General features: G+C 39.5%; 3 protein-coding genes across 3 annotated transcripts in view; 2 read left to right on the forward strand and 1 right to left on the reverse strand.

The window, feature by feature from the left end:
* Positions 1-9920, forward strand: part of LOC118427919 (delta and Notch-like epidermal growth factor-related receptor) — a 17429-nt gene extending 7509 nt beyond the window's left edge. The window contains exons 3-10 of the mRNA XM_035837885.1: positions 6483-6592; positions 6918-7090; positions 7529-7671; positions 8065-8256; positions 8477-8480; positions 8549-8662; positions 9059-9283; positions 9838-9920. Of these exons, the coding sequence (XP_035693778.1) occupies positions 6483-6592; positions 6918-7090; positions 7529-7671; positions 8065-8256; positions 8477-8480; positions 8549-8662; positions 9059-9283; positions 9838-9920 (1044 nt within the window). The remainder of the gene's footprint in view (positions 1-6482; positions 6593-6917; positions 7091-7528; positions 7672-8064; positions 8257-8476; positions 8481-8548; positions 8663-9058; positions 9284-9837) is intronic.
* Positions 9921-10005: 85 nt separating this feature from the next.
* LOC118427921 (delta-like protein C) lies at positions 10006-14622 on the forward strand. Its single transcript, XM_035837887.1, has 5 exons — positions 10006-10009; positions 10060-10218; positions 10911-11039; positions 11406-11667; positions 13073-14622. The coding sequence occupies exons 1-5, from the start codon at positions 10006-10008 to the stop codon at positions 13221-13223; spliced, it is 705 nt and encodes a 234-aa protein (XP_035693780.1). The 3' UTR covers positions 13224-14622.
* LOC118427849 (calmodulin-like) lies at positions 14617-16391 on the reverse strand. The gene is made up of 2 exons (XM_035837823.1): positions 16215-16391; positions 14617-15680 (listed from the first exon to the last, which is right to left on the reverse strand). Exons 1-2 carry the CDS (start codon positions 16375-16377, stop codon positions 15607-15609), a joined length of 237 nt encoding a protein of 78 aa, XP_035693716.1. The 5' UTR covers positions 16378-16391; the 3' UTR covers positions 14617-15606.
* Positions 16392-16488: the final 97 nt, after the last annotated feature.

A 16488-nucleotide genomic window follows, 5' to 3' on the forward strand; every position in this document is an offset into this window, starting at 1 on the left:
CCTGAGCACGTTTGGGATAGTGTCTTCTCGCCGCAAAAGCGCCACTACATCGGCTACATATAGCGGCGAGAAGCAGAACTCCAGTTAGAAGCTCTGAGGAAGATGTCTGACAGACATCGAAACGTCAGCAAGTAAGTCAAATTTTGGTTGTGCAAAAGAATTCTCATATATCCTATATTCTACCAACCTGATGAAATTATTTTCGGGACTAACTTGTTCAGTTGGCAATGATGTAATACTAATAGAGGATTGATCAGGCCAAGGAATAACTTTGGCCGTTGGGTAACCTATATCCGTTGCTTTTAAAAACAGGGTATTTGGGGATATCATGTTGACGGACGTTGCTTTAAAATTTCAATATTTTCAATACATTGCAGTTTAAAACTACCACCCGTCGGCATGATGTGCCTAAATACACTGTTTTGTCAAACAACGGATATAGGTTACCCCACAAATAAAGGTAGACTAGCGTTACAGATAGGCGGCATCGATTGATATATAATATTGGTTCATTTTTGTTGTCCTTACTAAAAGTTTTTACTTGAAAACTTGAAAAATGCATCTCTTAAGGTTAGAATCCAGGCGGAACATATATGTAACAATTACTCGAGCAACTGGATTAGTGATTACAAATTTGTAATTTGAGTAATTGCTATCATGCATAACCTAAGACACAGATATCTGGGATCTCAAGTGCCGTCATTATGCCATGTCTCAAAGGTCACAGTAATGTATTTCATCCCTGTTCTTTGTGAATTGTTGTATCAGCTAGACTGTGGGGCAGGGCTCTAGCCAGCTTGACATTTTTTTTCCGTCAGCCAATTCCCATTGTCGCGAAAACACTATTCCAGGAGTTAGAGAGACTGAACTGAGACCTTAAAAAACGGGTTGTAACCCTCATCCGACCGTATGGGGTCATTTTTGACCCCAGGCGTATATTTTAATCTGCCACAGCAACATTTTTCATCAGAGAAATAATTCCTTCCATGAATTTGTTTGTATACATGTCTTACAACATCTACCAATTTTTCACCGAGTTTTGCCCATTATTGTATAAGCTATACTTGAAAGTTTGTGTCTTGTTCGGTGGGGTCAAAAATGACCCCAGCCAATTATGAATCATTAATTACATAAATATCAAGATATTTCAATAAAATAAAAGGCATTCCTCATTATTGCTATTGCAGCAACAGGTTATAGTTGCTTAGATGAGTAAACATCAAATATTTTGAAAGAAATTTAGTATTTTAGTGTAAAACACAGTTTTTCGACATTCTGCATAAATTATGATAATACGCACTAATTACCTATGCTAATGAAAGTGAAAATGTTTCTAATTAATTAAAAAACAATATATGGACAGAATGTGCAGAAGGAACCTACAAGAAAGATCTTTGCGGGAAAATAGACAAGAGTTATTGTATGTATGTGTTTAGATGGCGGAATATGGTGCATAATTAAGTAATAAATTCGTTACTTTTCACAAATATTGTATTTTTTCTTGTTAAATAACATTATTATGCTATCAGCATTATTGCATCACCACAATTATTGTTTAGAAATTGATAAAACAAAACATTGTTTAAGTAAGTTTAGTATGGTAGATTTTCAGAGCAAATGTGGGTTTTCCTCATTTTCTGCATAAATTATGATAATGAGTAATAACTACTGACACCAAAACTTGTCAAAATATTTTTCATAGGTTAGTGAAACAGTAAATACATAGAAGTGACAAAATAAGCCAGCAGAAATATGTCTACGAGCAAAACAAAATGGGGTCAAAAATGACCCCATACGGTCAGATTCGTCGTAAAAATGTAACGGTCGGATGAGGGTTAATGAGATTATCGTATGCAAAAGGGCACCGACACACATTATCAATAATCATAACAATAGCAAAACAAACAGTGTGTGGCTTTTACGACCGTGGACGGCATCCCCAAGCAGCCTGTAGCTTCCACCAAGGAGCTTTTATCAGATTTTTGTCCGTCAAAGTTGACGGATTGGTTTTAAAATTTTTCCGTCACACGCACCAAATTTCCGTCAATTGACAGAAAAACGGACGCTGGCTAGAGCCCTGCTGTGGGGATTAAAAGCAGCTTCATACAATCTCTTCTCTCCCGTAATCGGAGATCAATAGAAACTACCAGGGGTAGTGGAATTAATTGTCTGTCTATATATGAAAAATTGCCTGAATAATGGAGATAGATGTTCAATTAATAACCCTGTGATGTTATTGACATTTGAGATTCTATAATGTAAATAGGATGTGACTAACTCACTTATTGTTAAGGCTATATAGAATGAAATGGGATGGGTACAGAACCAGAAAACATCGATCATCGCGCGGCTTGATTATGTACTTGCAGCTGCAATTGTTTGCCATTTCCTATATGTCAGCCTTGATAACAGATTGAGTGTGGTGTAAGAAGATTACATTTGCCCTTATAATTGATCAAATTTACATTTGAAAAATGAGTAAGATTGACAAAACGATTGATCAAATTTAGAATGAAATTCTTGTGTTTGAACCATGGGTCCTTCTTGGTTAAGGTCAACCAACATTCATTCCTTTGGAAACCTATCCCCATATATAGGGGTAATCAACAATTTACAATATAAGACAGATGATATAATGTTGTGAGACATTAGTAGAGAAGCCTTGAAGGCAGAAGTGCACTTAGTACTATATCAGGATACAAGACAGGTTAGTGATATGTCACATCTATGTGGTAATCTTTAAAGGGAAATCAAAGTAAGTGCTGTACATTCTGATTTGATTTATATGCTGGTTACATTTTGCATCAGGTGCTAGCTATAGGTCTGAATTGACTACAAACTTTCACTCTATTTTGGAAAAGAAATGTCTCTTTTCCCAGTCTTTAGTCTCTAGTTTATTTCCTATGGAGGTTTCAGTTGGGATTTCCATCAAAAGCAATGATATCATATGACCATACCCACCTGTTGAATGGATGTCAAATTACAACATCCACATCCACTGTAATTTGAAACTGATTGGAATCAAAATCACCATCAGCTCGCTCATATTACACCCCAAGTCATGTGGCAATATTCTCCCCTCTGAGGGAAGGTCATGACCTCCAGATGACCTCTAAGGAAGTGTTACTAATAAAGGTCACAAGGTGACTGGGTCTGCGCCCGGGGGACGGCTGACTTAAAACCAGTAATCTCTTAAGACGTATCGGGAAGACAATATAGATCTAGGCCAATGTGACTTCATTGCTTCTTTAATATTTCTGGTCTAATTTGGTACAGCAATGCTTCTGATAACTGTCATCAATAATCATAGATATTGCATGGAGATATATTGATAAGATGTGACAAGCTTCTTAAGGCCACGGTGGTTTGGGTAGAACCTGACATAAGTCAAGTAATTCAAGTCATGAAATTGAAATTTGAATACGATCCAATTCTGGTGGATATCCAGGATTTAATACCAATAATACTGTGGGGGTTTTTAAAGCTTTTGTGAGAATGTTATATTTGCATGTCAAAAATTATAAAACGAAGGTTAAGTTTTATTTTGGGCACTCTTACTTAATTGCAGCAGGACTTTTACTGATCGTCTGAAAGATCTGGATGTGCTAGATAGCTTTCTGGCTGACAAAGAAGTGATAGGAGTCTCCAGTAGAAAACTCAAATCTGTCAAACAGAAGTTTTCTATAAAGAGATGTATTGTTCCATTACTGCAAATGACTGCAATGATGAAAGCTGGAAAGGACCATGTCTGATGTTATTGTTAGCAGCACTCTGGAGGATTCTACAGAAGGGTTTCTGGATATGACTGAGTATGATGGACACAAGAATGGACACATTGGGGTCAGGAGTAAAAAATTGGAGATGGTGCTTGGTACGTGGGACTGTGGTGAAAATAGTAAAATTATGGGGGGCACAGGAAATGACTTTCCTTATAGAAGTCTGACATCATCTTCACTGCATGAGACGTAATGAAAGATACTAAGTATTAGATTTATTCTGAAGACATAAGCTAAGGGGATTTTTGCTTTGGAAGTATTAGGAAGTATATTTATTAGCTAAGGAAAAAAGTGGCGTAATAGACATAAAACAAACAAGGATGGTTCCTGGTACATGCAACTTTAATAAAGAGAGAGAAACATAGGACACAAAAAAATTACTTTCTCTGTATATTAATTTAGTCTTGAAGTATAACAAAAAACACACTGTCATTCCTAAAACAATTGAACTGAAGGTGATTCTTACTTTACTGATGAAAAAGATGGAAGATAGAAAATGGATTGGCTTTCTCAGCAGCTGTCCTATGATCATATTCAATACTTTGCTGCTCATTAGTATCTTGATGGAGCATGGTGGACTCCAAGAAGTGGCTTAAGATTTCTTGATGGGACTCTTGAGACATCTGTAAGAACTTCCTTGGTATGAGGAGCAGCATGGTTCACTAGAGACGACAGTTTTGGGTCGCCAAAACCGATGGGACAACCAGTTTACAGTACTCTAATTAAGCTCTGATCAATACGATCAATCAAAAGGTAATCATTGGCTCTTAGATCTATGGGCTATAATAATGACGGACCATTTTGTACATCGATGAAGGTTAGACATCCAGGTAACATCCTTTTGTTTTTTGAATCCAAATTCGTCTACAACGTTTCCTACTGGACATCTAAAAGTCATACATAGTTAGGGTATAAAAGACCTGTTTCTTCCAGATCACTTCAGTGTCACTGATGAAAACTAGTGGGTGCAAGTTGAAACATCTGACCGATTCCAAGATCATATCCTGGAGTAGCTTGAGTAACTGCTTTTTGGCACATATTTGTACATACATGTACAACATTGAACATATTTGAGCCAATGGCTCTTCCATACTGTCAGTATCATTTCATTAGTAGATATGCAGATCATTTATATTGGAACCATCATTTGTTTCAATAACCTTGAATGGCCTTCCATACACTCCATCTAAAGCCAAGTCCGATAGAATCAACAAATGAATAATTTGTGGCTCAGAATTGAACAAAGGTTGACTCAAATAGATTCATCCATCCCACCCCAGAAATCGAAAACAATACGGACTGCAAGCTTTGATTTTTCGTTTGAAGTCTGTGGTCCACAATACATCATGTAAACCCAACATGACAGTACAGATACCGCTGGGTATCAACGGGGTTTCTCTGGTTTCATGTTGGCCTTGGGGAGACATTGATCGGTATTTGTGTTACTGTAAATCATATTAAGGAGGAATTACAGTCTGAGGGTTTCAAATAGCAGCCTGAAACTTTCAGAGACAATAGAACAACCATAATTATAGACATTTTTCTTTGTAGAGTAGAGCAATTGGAGGCAGTAAACATTGCCACCATATCATCAGAATCTGCTTAGCTAAAACTAATTGCCTTGCTGAGATCAGAATTTTGTACATTACATTAAGAAACATCTGTAAGTAAACAGTTTCAAAGCGTGGGAGAATGATATCTGTTGAAATCTAGAACTGATTAATTATCTTACTAGTAGTACATGTGATGTTTGAAAGATTGTGCAGATGTTTAGGGTTTATATGCTATTTGGAGAGAGGTATTATTCCAAATTGCAGTCAATGTTCGTGACGATATTGCAATTATTATTACTGATCAGAAATATGCACGTAGAAGTATTTCAGAACATAATATGTATATATGACATCATGCCTTGTAAGAATACAAAATTCAATATAATGTTGCAGGTGTCTTTGGTGTGCAAACCCGAATCTTTCTTCCCAACTGTATTCATCCAAAACTATCCATGAAACCTGAACATTCAAGGTTATATAACACAGCCATGATGACAGCGGCTGGTAATGTCACATTGAATGACCTGTCACCCCTCCGGGTGCGTATCCCAGGCACCTGACAATATCAGTCAATATCACATTAAGTGACCTGTCACACCTTTCCCCAGTACACCTGTAGCTTCAGGTGTGATTTAAGGTTACCTGATACAACCGGCCTCCTGTGTATTTGATGGTAATCTGAAATAGCTCGAGGGAAGATTGAATTTTTCACACCTTGATTTGATCTGTACTCCTGTAGAATACAAAGTGAGTGGGGAACTCTATCAATAGTAAAGCATGATATGTAATGTTAAAGTTCAAGATCAAAATCATGCTATTGGGGAATTTCAAAGAAGAAGGCAGGAGACATGAAACAAAGGCTGAATTAAAGAATTTATTTTCCAACAATTTTGGTATCAGATGAAAATCATGTCTGACATGTTATCAGGACACATTTTGCAGTTTATTCTTAGGCCACAACAATGAATTTTCAGACAAAAAATTGATACAGGCCTAGGGTGAAGCAAAAATCATAACTAGAACTACATTTCATCTACCCTCTGAACCTGTGTGTACCAGAATTTTCTCCTCAAACCCTGTTTATTCATCTTTCCAATTTATCTTTGTGATCCAAGAACAATAGTGTAGACCCGAAACTTCTCTCTGCCCCCAGGAGACGTGTAACACCTACGAGACGTGTTTCGGAGTGACAGGTGCCGCAGGTGATGGTGTTCTACAGGTGCAACAGAGACCACTGGAGATTCAGGAGGGCGTCAGGGTCAGGTATGAGCTACTTTGTTACCATGGCAACAGATGTGTAGAAAGTCTTAGTCTTAAAGTCTTAGAATGGAAGCCAGTGGCTAACATATGTGATGTCTATGTTGAAGCTCAAAATGATGGTAAACTCTTTTGTTGTTTGAAAAAGCTTCCTTTTTTTATTTTTTGGATCCCAAGGAAATAAGACCACTTTGTATGTTTGTTTTTTCTGTATATTTATTGTTTTTAGTGATGTTATTTATGCAAATAAAAAGATCAGATCAATCCAATCAAGACCTTAAATGTCCTTGTGTTCCCAACTTTTCCGTGTTGTGTTTTTGTCCACCCTCAGATTCCAGCCAGACAGTCAGGAGGTCCAGTTTGCTATCCAGCCATACAAGGTCTCCCGGGAGGGGTTTGAGAGGTGCAGTATAGCACAGGGCAGGCCAACCACAGACAGCCCCACAGCAGTTCCATTTCAGCTGGATCCTAAGTTTCTAACCTTGGGCAGTAACTATTTCATAGGTATGGTTACATGTGGGAATTTTACCTTGAATTGTTTCAGCTAAAATCACAATTATGTTTATCATAAACTAAATACAAAAGCAACCTGCATTGTATCTGCCTATTAGTAAGTGCTGAAAAGCAAGAGACATGCATATTGTTCATGATGATAATACTCTTTGATAGGTAGTCAAAATGTATGTACAGTACATGGCATTCAACAAAGAAACAGAAATGGCTACATGTCACACAACCCAGGATATATCCTTAACTATCTTGCAAGGCTAACTGCCATTATCAAGTAACGATCTTTACTTTTTAGTCAAGACTCCAATGTCTTGGAATAAAGCAAGCAGTGGAAAAAGCTTTCAAAGATTTTAAGTAAATAAACAACTGAAACTATTCCTGAAGCAACTGTAAGTTATTCTTTTTTGAAAATTGTTTTCAATACTTTCCCAGTGAATACGGACAGCCCGTTGTTCCGCTGTGACTTTGGGCTGAGGATAAACATCACGGTGAAGCCGAACCTGTGCAGACCAGACCAGCAACCGGGCAGCGACCGGTGCAGCAACCGGGGACACTGCCTGTCCAGGAGAACACAGGTGGGAGACCACTGTCCTTCAGAACACAGATGGGAGACCAATTTGTCTTTTAAGCCCACTTTGATCGGAGACCAGTTTGAGTCATCATTTGAGTCATTGCTCCTACAGGACTATAGTTAATACAGTTTCAGACGTTTGTTGAAAGTCATTGATTCAGCATTGGTTTGACCAACTCTTCTTTTAACAAAGATTTCAGCTTCAATTTCTGAACAGCCTTTCTGGTGTGATGTGCTTTGTGGCACTTCTCTTAATTGCCTGTTGTTAATTCATTCATTACAGTTAAAGATGTAAAAATTTCAAAAACAAAGAATCTTGGTCTGAATTGCTTTATGAGATCAATCTGATGTGAAAATCACTTTAAATTCTTACAAAATGTTGTTGCTGATTTTCCAGGGAAGTTTCTACTGTGAGTGCTGTGAGGGGTACATGGGGCAGTACTGTGAGGAGATGGATGGTTGCCATGGCAACCCGTGTGAAAACGGTGCCACATGTTTGGACATTGAGGATGAGCTGGGAGATGGCAACTTCACATGTATCTGTCCACCAGGTAGGAGAGACACCTGGCAGTTACTGTTGGTGCTGCAGGTTTGAAAAGTTTACGTCTTGATGGAGAGACACATGACAGTTAATTGTGCATTAAATAGGATCATAGATATATGTGACAGTTGGCACGGCAAATCTTACTTGGTGCATCATCATCCACCTAGCAGTTACCATTAGTACTGCATGCTCAAAAAGTTAATAACAGTTGTTGGTGCTTCATCATCAAAAAGAGAACTTAATAAATTCATCCTGTAATTGGGAGAGACGTAAGTTTCTAAAATATATATAACTTTTTAATGAGAAATAAAACCAACCTTAATAATGTTTTCCCCAGGTTATACGGGAACCAGCTGTTCAGATAAGATAGACTACTGTGCTGAGTCCCCCTGTCAGAACGGAGCCCAGTGCCTCAGTGTGGAGTATGGACCTCAGTGTGTCTGCCTCACTGGTGGGTAGGATTTTCAATTTATCTAAGTATAGGCTTTTATTACTGACTGTATGTTTACATCTGTGTTTGTGTTTTTGTGAATGATTCCCATTGCAGCATCAATAAATTTGTTCATCTCCTTTTTTTTCTGGGGGACTGTAAGTGTTGAAAGAAAAGCAGCATGAGTAAGGGGGTGAAGTCTGTCATCTACAATTGGCTTGTTTTCATAGCAAATGTTTTGAATTATGCACTTCATTTAGATGTCCATATGGTGATTAGAGAATATATCAAAATTGCACAATACAAAGGTTATAATAAAGCTGGATAAGTTTTGTTGCTTTGAATTTGTATTTGATCTCAATACCTAAAACCTTCATCATATATAGTATCAGAATTGACTCTGTCCTTATTTCCCAGGTTTCACCGGTGACCTCTGCCAGTTGACCCTTGACCCATGTGACAGTCGGCCGTGTCAGCACCAGGGTATATGCCATAGTAACACGACTCACTACCAGTGCGAGTGTCCCCCTGGCGTTAGCGGGCAGAACTGCGAGATAAATGCTGATGAGTGCGCGTCCAGCCCGTGCCGCCACGGAGTCTGTGTGGACAGGGTCAACGGCTACCAGTGCTACTGTGTGCCAGGTAGGAAAGACACCTAGCAGTTACTGTTGGTGCTGCAGGTTGACATGTACGACACGTCTATGCAGGATTTAACGGCCACCACTGCAAACATATGGATTTTGTAGCTTGTTGTTTGCAATTTTGTAGTGGATGTGTCAGAAGATGTTAGCTTGAATGATTGGTTCAAAAATAGTTTCTGTAGTGATTTATAGATATAAGATATCACCATCTGTAATCTTCATGCAGGTTTTAACGGGCACCACTGTGAACATGAGTACAATGAATCATCTCTCAGAACCCTGCCTAAACAACGGGGCTTGTGTTGACCAGCTGAACCTGCAGTTATGCCACATTTAGTTTATATAATCACCAGTGACTGTCATACAATCATATATATGTATGTCCATGCAGGTTTTAACGGGCACCACTGTGAACATGAGTATGATTAATGTCTATCAGAACCCTACCTAAACAACAGGGCTTGTGTAGACCAGCTAAACCTGCAGTTATGCCACATTTAGTTTATATAATCACCAGTGACTGTCATACAATTATATATATGTATCTCCATGCAGGTTTTAACGGGCACCACTGTGAACACGAGTACGATGAATGTCTCTCCGACCCCTGCCTCAACAATGGAGCATGTGTGGACTGACTAAACCTACAGTTACACTTATGTAGTACATATGATCATTTATACACATATCCCCATGCAGGTTTTAACGGGCACCACTGTGAACATGAGTACGACGAATGTCTATCCAACCCCTGCCTCAACAACGGGGCGTGTGTAGACCAGCTGAACCGCTTCACCTGCGAGTGTGGGGAGGGGTACAGGGGCGAGAGGTGTGAGGTCAAGGTTGACCTGTGTGCCTCTAACCCCTGTAAGAATGCCACCGCCTGCATAGACCAGGGGAACACTGTGCACTGTGTATGTGCTCCTGGATTCACAGGTTAGATTCTTATGATTTGTTGACACACTCTTATTTTATTTCCTTTTGCCCATCTCAGTGAAACTGTTTAGCAGTAGGGCCTTGGAAAGCATACAAAACATATAAAATGAATACATTCCTGACAATCCTAATATTATCATATTATACCAGTTATGTTTATGCAAGTAGTATAATGTAGAAAATGGAAACATATCTTAAACTTTATCAGCTGACTGAAAAACTTTTATCTTCAACTTGAAACAAAAAGAGGGATGTTACTTGTATCTTCACTATGTATGTCTCCTATTCTTTTTGAAAAAGGACTGTGAGCATTTTTGATGAGTATCATCAGACATGTCAGAGTATGGACCCATATCTCAAGAATCATATAGACTTCCAAGACTTCCGATAAGACATCTAAGACTCAAGAAGTAATGTCTTAACATGTCCCCTCCAGGTTCTTAGTGTGAGGTCCAACTACAGGTCTAAGGGAGACTCAGCCCGGTACAAACATTTGGATGTGCCAATGTCTTTGCTCTGGACATATCTTACGCATGTACAGTAATGGCTTACCGTGTTCCTTCCAGGTTCCCAGTGTGAAGTCCAAATGAATCCCTGTCAGATACAGCCATGCACAAACGGTGGGGCATGCGAACCTCATGGTTTGGGACATGTCTTAAAATCACAGTAACATCTTACCATGTTCCTTCCAGGCTCCCAGTGTGAAGTTCAGGTGAACCCCTGTCAGACCCAGCCCTGTGTAAATGGTGGGACATGCCAGCCTCATGGTTCTGAGTACATCTGTGTGTGTATGCAGGGTTACATAGGCAAGGACTGCACAGGTTGGTCATAACAGGAACGGGACATTATTGAAAGACTTTGCTTGGTTTTGCTGTGGGCACATATCATTTGTATACAAGCCAAATGAACCTTCTATTCGAGAGTAAAGAAGCTCATAGATTAATGCAAATTGTCTTTTCTTTAGTAATTATAGTTGATTTTAATGAAGATTGGGTTAAGAAATTTACTGGTCTTGTCCTTTTTTTGGCAAACATATTTGGCCTCCACTTTTCCAAATGTTTTTCTAGAAGTATACTTCCAGTCCAATCTTTAGCTTCAAAAGCTACTTGTTTTATCAATAATTAGTAGATTTTCAGTATGTCAAACCTGTTTATCTTTTTGCTCGCATTTTACTGTTCCCCCCACAGAGAAGGCACTAGAGGCTGAAGGTGACACAGGCTTCTACCACTCGCCAGTCTTCCATGAGCACATGCGCATCCTGTACACCGTCACCGGTATCCTAGCAACCGCCTTCGTTGCCGTCATCGCCGTGGTGATGTACGGCGTGTGCCGCGCCCATCACTGGTTCAGAGGTTACGACGAGTTTGACTCGCTGCCAGATGACGGTCAAAGGTCAAGGAAGGTGTCAATTGAGGACAACGGCAGTAGGTCAGGCACTCCAGTACGAAGGTGGGTAGCATTCTTTTTAATATGTTAATAATATTCATTATAAAAAAAAAATCCCCTCATACTGGCTAATCTTCTAAAACCCTGGGAGAGACATCAACCTTTTCCATAGCAGAGACACCTAGCTACTACTGTTGGTACTGCAAGTTAGATTCTGGGGCAGCATTTTCTTGATAAGGTTGTTGAAATGTAGACTGTCAGTACTATGTGTAAGCACTAGAGTGTGAGTACTATATATATATATATATATACCCAATTCTCAATGGGTTCAGGATTATGAAACCAGCATCATCAAACAGCTTTATAGCAGGGACACCTTGCTGTTGCAACTGGTACTACAATTCGGATGCCAAGGCTTTTTTGTGTGCTTGTTCTAAAATTAAATCTACATGTAGCCTATTATCTGCCTGTAGGTCTCGACAGTACTACTATATCATTAGAGACACCTACATGTAGATGTTGCCGATAATACTGCATCTTAGACTTCTTGGTACTGCATGTTCTAACCAAGTCTATTCCTCTGCCTGCAGGTCTCGAAGGGTCCAGGACTATGTTGACAGCAGCAGCATCCACCAGTTACATAAGAGAGACACCTAGTTATATAGGAGAGACACCTAGCTGTTGCAGGTTGTTCTAATCTAGTCTGTCCCTCTGCATACAGGTCTCGTCGTGTCCAGGACTATGTTGACACCAGCAGCATCCACCAGTTATATAGGAGAGACATCTAGCTGTTGTAATTGGTACTACACGTTCTAATCTAGTCTCTCCCACTGCCTGCAGGTCTCGAAGGGTTCAGGACTATGTTGAGACCAGCAGCATCAACAAGCTGTATAGGAGAGACATCTAGCTGTTCCAATTGGTACTGCATGTTCTAACCCAGTCTCTCCCACTGCCTGCAGGTCTCGAAGGGTCAAGGACTACGTTGACACCAGCAGCATCCACCAGTTATATAAGAGAGACACCTTGCTGTTGCAATTGGTACTGCATGCTCTTACCCAGTCTGTCCCTCTGCCTACAGGTCTCGAAGGGTTCAGGACTATGTTGACACCAGCAGCATCCACCAGTTATATAGGAGAGACACCTAGCTGTTGCTATTGGTACTACAGGTTGTTCTAAGTTCGTCTCTCCCACGCATACAGGTCTCAAAGGGTTCAGGACTATGTTGAGACCAGCAGCATCCACCAGCAATGTATTAGAGACATCTAGCTGTTGTAATTGGTACTGCAAGTTGTTCTAAAACTTCCTGTTCCTCTACACTCAGGCCTCGTTGTGTTCAGGAGAGTGTGGAGATCAGCATCATCCTCCAGCAATACAGGAGAGACACCTAGCTGTTGCAATTGGTACTGCAAGTCTGATCCCAAGGATTATTATGTGCTTGTTCTAACCCAGTCTCTCCCACTGCCTGCAGGTCTCGTCGTGTCCAGGACTATGTTGACACCAGCAGCATCCACCAGCCCCGCCCGTCCGTCCAGGCCATCTATGAGGCGACCAGTGTCGACTTTACCGACACCAGCGGGGACCAACCACTACTCAACTCACTCAAACCCAAGAGAGTCTAAGATGTTGGATCATGTGAAGTGTGCGGACCCAAAATCTTGTATTGGTACCCAGATAGCCAGCAATTACTTTCTTAGACTTAGATCCTTCTGTGTCTGGTGACTGAAAAGCTTCTATGAACTGTCTTGATATTCATCACTCTCTGATGATGTAAATAAAACGTCTGTATCTAGATAGATATAAAACTTATATAAGAGTTAGAAATAAAGCTTGTAATAAAGAAGAGAATGCATATGTAATGTGATGCATGCATGGATGTAAGTGTAAAGTGAGAAAATCATTGTCCCTGTCAAATTCCAACACAGTTTTAGAATAATTTGCTTCCTTAACCTTATGCTTTAAGCATTTTGGCTACTTCTAACTTTCTAGTTCAAATTCCATGTGTAGAAAATTAAGCATGTTGTTCATCCTCATCATTGATAATTGCTAATAGCATAGGTACAGAAGTTCTCCATGACTCCCTTGTACAGATGATGAAAAGCTTCCTGTACTTTATACTAGTCACTGCACTATATTCTACTGCAGAATGTAAAAATACAGCTGGATGTACTGTACAGAAAACAGGCTGAAAATGATGTAAATAATCTACCAGTAAGAGGGAAAGTCTTGCCAATAACGTTACTCCAAAACTAGTGCCAATTAGCATGCACACATTGTCAGGAAATATGTGTAGCTATTCAAATATTAGTGTGTAGCTATGAAATGTGTAACTATTCAAAATCATTCCAGTTGTTTTAGATGTCAATGAGAAAGATGGCAACTTATGACCTTTGTATGAAGTCTTGCTTATTGCTAAATGATGATTGTCTTCCAGTCTTCCTGTGCCTATTGTAAAACAAATATTTTATGTTGCTTGTACCTTTAGCATTGGTTAGGTCATAATGGTAAGGGTGTTTTGCCCCAAACCCAGAGGTACCTGCCGCCCATGGTTAGCCTTTTGGGAAGGCAATTTGCATGGCTTTCTTCACTCCACTCATGTGCAGAAGTTGCTACCTAGCTTCAGTTGGGGAAGTAAAACGTGGTGGAGGGAAAGGGTTTGGATTTGCCTTCCAGTACTGTAACAAAGACACCGTGGACAACATTATCCCACAGCCCCTATGCCCTTTGAAAAAGCTACATAATGGGACATTTTACCCCAAAGTTTATTATGATTGGTGTGAATGGCAAGATGTTCAATGTATGTGTCGGTCCGTCGAGGACATCAACAGATGCCAACACGGGAAGCATGCTGGACCCTCCTTCTCCATTGGAAGCAAATGTATGTGTAATATGCTAAAAAGTTGAATTGAAGAAGAATCTAAATGTATATGTAGAGCGATATGGTTTGCAAATGAACAATCATGTACATGTATGCACTTTCTGAGACCGCAGAGTTTTAATTAAAGAGCACGATAGTTTCGATGTTTCCACATTTTCTTTATTGACAGTCATTTTTCACCTTGATACAACAAGGTTTTGTTCATTTTGTGCCACTTATACACTTTTGTCATAAATGTTTGACATGCATAAGATAAACATTTTATGTAGAAGATATCAATACATTGAGCTGCCACAGATATTATAAGAGAGTATCCCACATTTAAGATCAGAACATTTCAAATACACATTTGAGATAATCTCATTTGTGCGTAACACATTCCGTAACGTTTCATAACATCAAGCATTGTGAAGCAGGAAATAACTCTATAAGGTGTTACTAAAGATAGTGAGGGATGATAAAGAGAGATGACTACATTAACGTTTTGCTATACAAAAACAAGATTGGCTTTCTCAAATGCCAACTGGTCTGCCTATAATATACCTAGTACCTCTTTTAGTACGTTTAAAAGTACCAACTCTTATAGATAGAAGCTTTTGTATCTTATGCATATAAGGCGTCTTGATATTGAACGATGATCTATCAATGTCTTCAAAAATAGAAAATCTACTCACAGTTTGGCACAAAGTAACGAAGGATCTGTACAATGATTTACAAGGATTACCTTTAACTTCAGTCACCTTAGAAATCACATAATATAAACTTTCTACCGAAAATGATTGCTGTCTTATAATTACAAATACTGCATATATCACGAACAACTCATAGTTAAGATTAGAATCTCCCTTTGTTACAAGACGGACATTACTTATAAAAACGCAATGCAGTATCGTTTATTTGCCAATTATATCAAAATGTTTTCCACAACGACCTGTTACTGGTTGAAAACATATAGAGTAGTACACAAAATTGCCATCAATTAGACATTTCTTTTAAAAATGCTTGAAAGCTGCTCTTTAAAGGAAATGCATTCTACAAGATAGTACTCCTGACTATGGGCGTTCCTCTAAAACTCTATGCGCACTTCCACTATCTTCCAGCAGAGGGCGCTACGCGACGGTCCCAGTTCACCTCTCCCACCTGTCCCTGTAGGAGGTAAGCGCCTGATGAAACCTGGCAAAGTCCAAGGAGTCGCTTTCACCTGGGAAGAAGAGAAAAACATACTGTATTAAAGACTTGATCTAGAACGCTGTACTTTTAAACAGACTGAACAACGAAACCTTCCGCTCAAGCGTCAAGGCGTTATAACTTATTTGGTCACATGCTGAAAACGGGTGGGTCATTACTACTAAAGAGGGCTAGATAATAACCTTGCTCTCACTTCTGTGTACACATTCGCGGTAACAGGAATTGTGGGTAACATGTCAAAGGTGAAGTTCCTTAACTTGTAAACTGCACTCGTCGTGAATTTGAGGAATAATATCCAGACGGGATTTGTTTATGTCTTAGGGGTCTTCACCTTTAACATTTTACCCTCAATATCTGTCGAAGAAGATCTCTCGACACGCATGCGTACTTGGAAGTGTGAACGAGGTTATTATCATGGACATCAATGAGTGCTCCTTATTTTGTATCGGTAAAATTCTTTTTAGATTTTATTGATTTTGAATTATAAGTAAATACGAATGATTTGTTTTTGTTTACACAAGATAAATAGACAACAAAACAAACCCACCCGGATCCACTCCGCTGTCGCCATTGGTTCCCTCCGTGTCCTCGTCATCAGCCGCCGCCAGGATGTCCCGGATGTCGGCCTCGGTCGGGCGGAATCCCAGCTTCCTTAGCGCCTTGGCCAGCTCGGATGACGTCACGGTGCCGTCACTGTCCACGTCAGCCATGGCGAATAGCGCGCGAGATTCTGGGGGATAAAACGGGCAGTTTTTATTAATTGTTCAAACTAATTTTATATAATGTATATAACACGTTTATATAATGTATGCATGTTCAGA

This window comes from Branchiostoma floridae, chromosome 12, assembly GCF_000003815.2.
Source record: "Branchiostoma floridae strain S238N-H82 chromosome 12, Bfl_VNyyK, whole genome shotgun sequence".
Lineage (NCBI taxonomy): Eukaryota > Metazoa > Chordata > Leptocardii > Amphioxiformes > Branchiostomatidae > Branchiostoma > Branchiostoma floridae.

What these genes read in the sequence shown, in the direction of transcription:
- LOC118427921 (XM_035837887.1), top strand. An exon ending in ATGTGCTCCTGGATTCACAG is followed by an intron (nt 10,219 to 10,910) that starts GTTAGATTCTTA and finishes TGTTCCTTCCAG; the next exon opens with GCTCCCAGTGTGAAGTTCAG. An exon ending in TCAGGCACTCCAGTACGAAG is followed by an intron (nt 11,668 to 13,072) that starts GTGGGTAGCATT and finishes CACTGCCTGCAG; the next exon opens with GTCTCGTCGTGTCCAGGACT.
- LOC118427849 (XM_035837823.1), bottom strand. Translation starts at nt 16,377, where the DNA reads ATGGCTGACGTGGACAGTGACGGCACCGTGACGTCATCCGAGCTGGCC. An exon ending in CGACAGCGGAGTGGATCCGG is followed by an intron (nt 15,681 to 16,214) that starts GTGGGTTTGTTT and finishes TCTTCTTCCCAG; the next exon opens with GTGAAAGCGACTCCTTGGAC.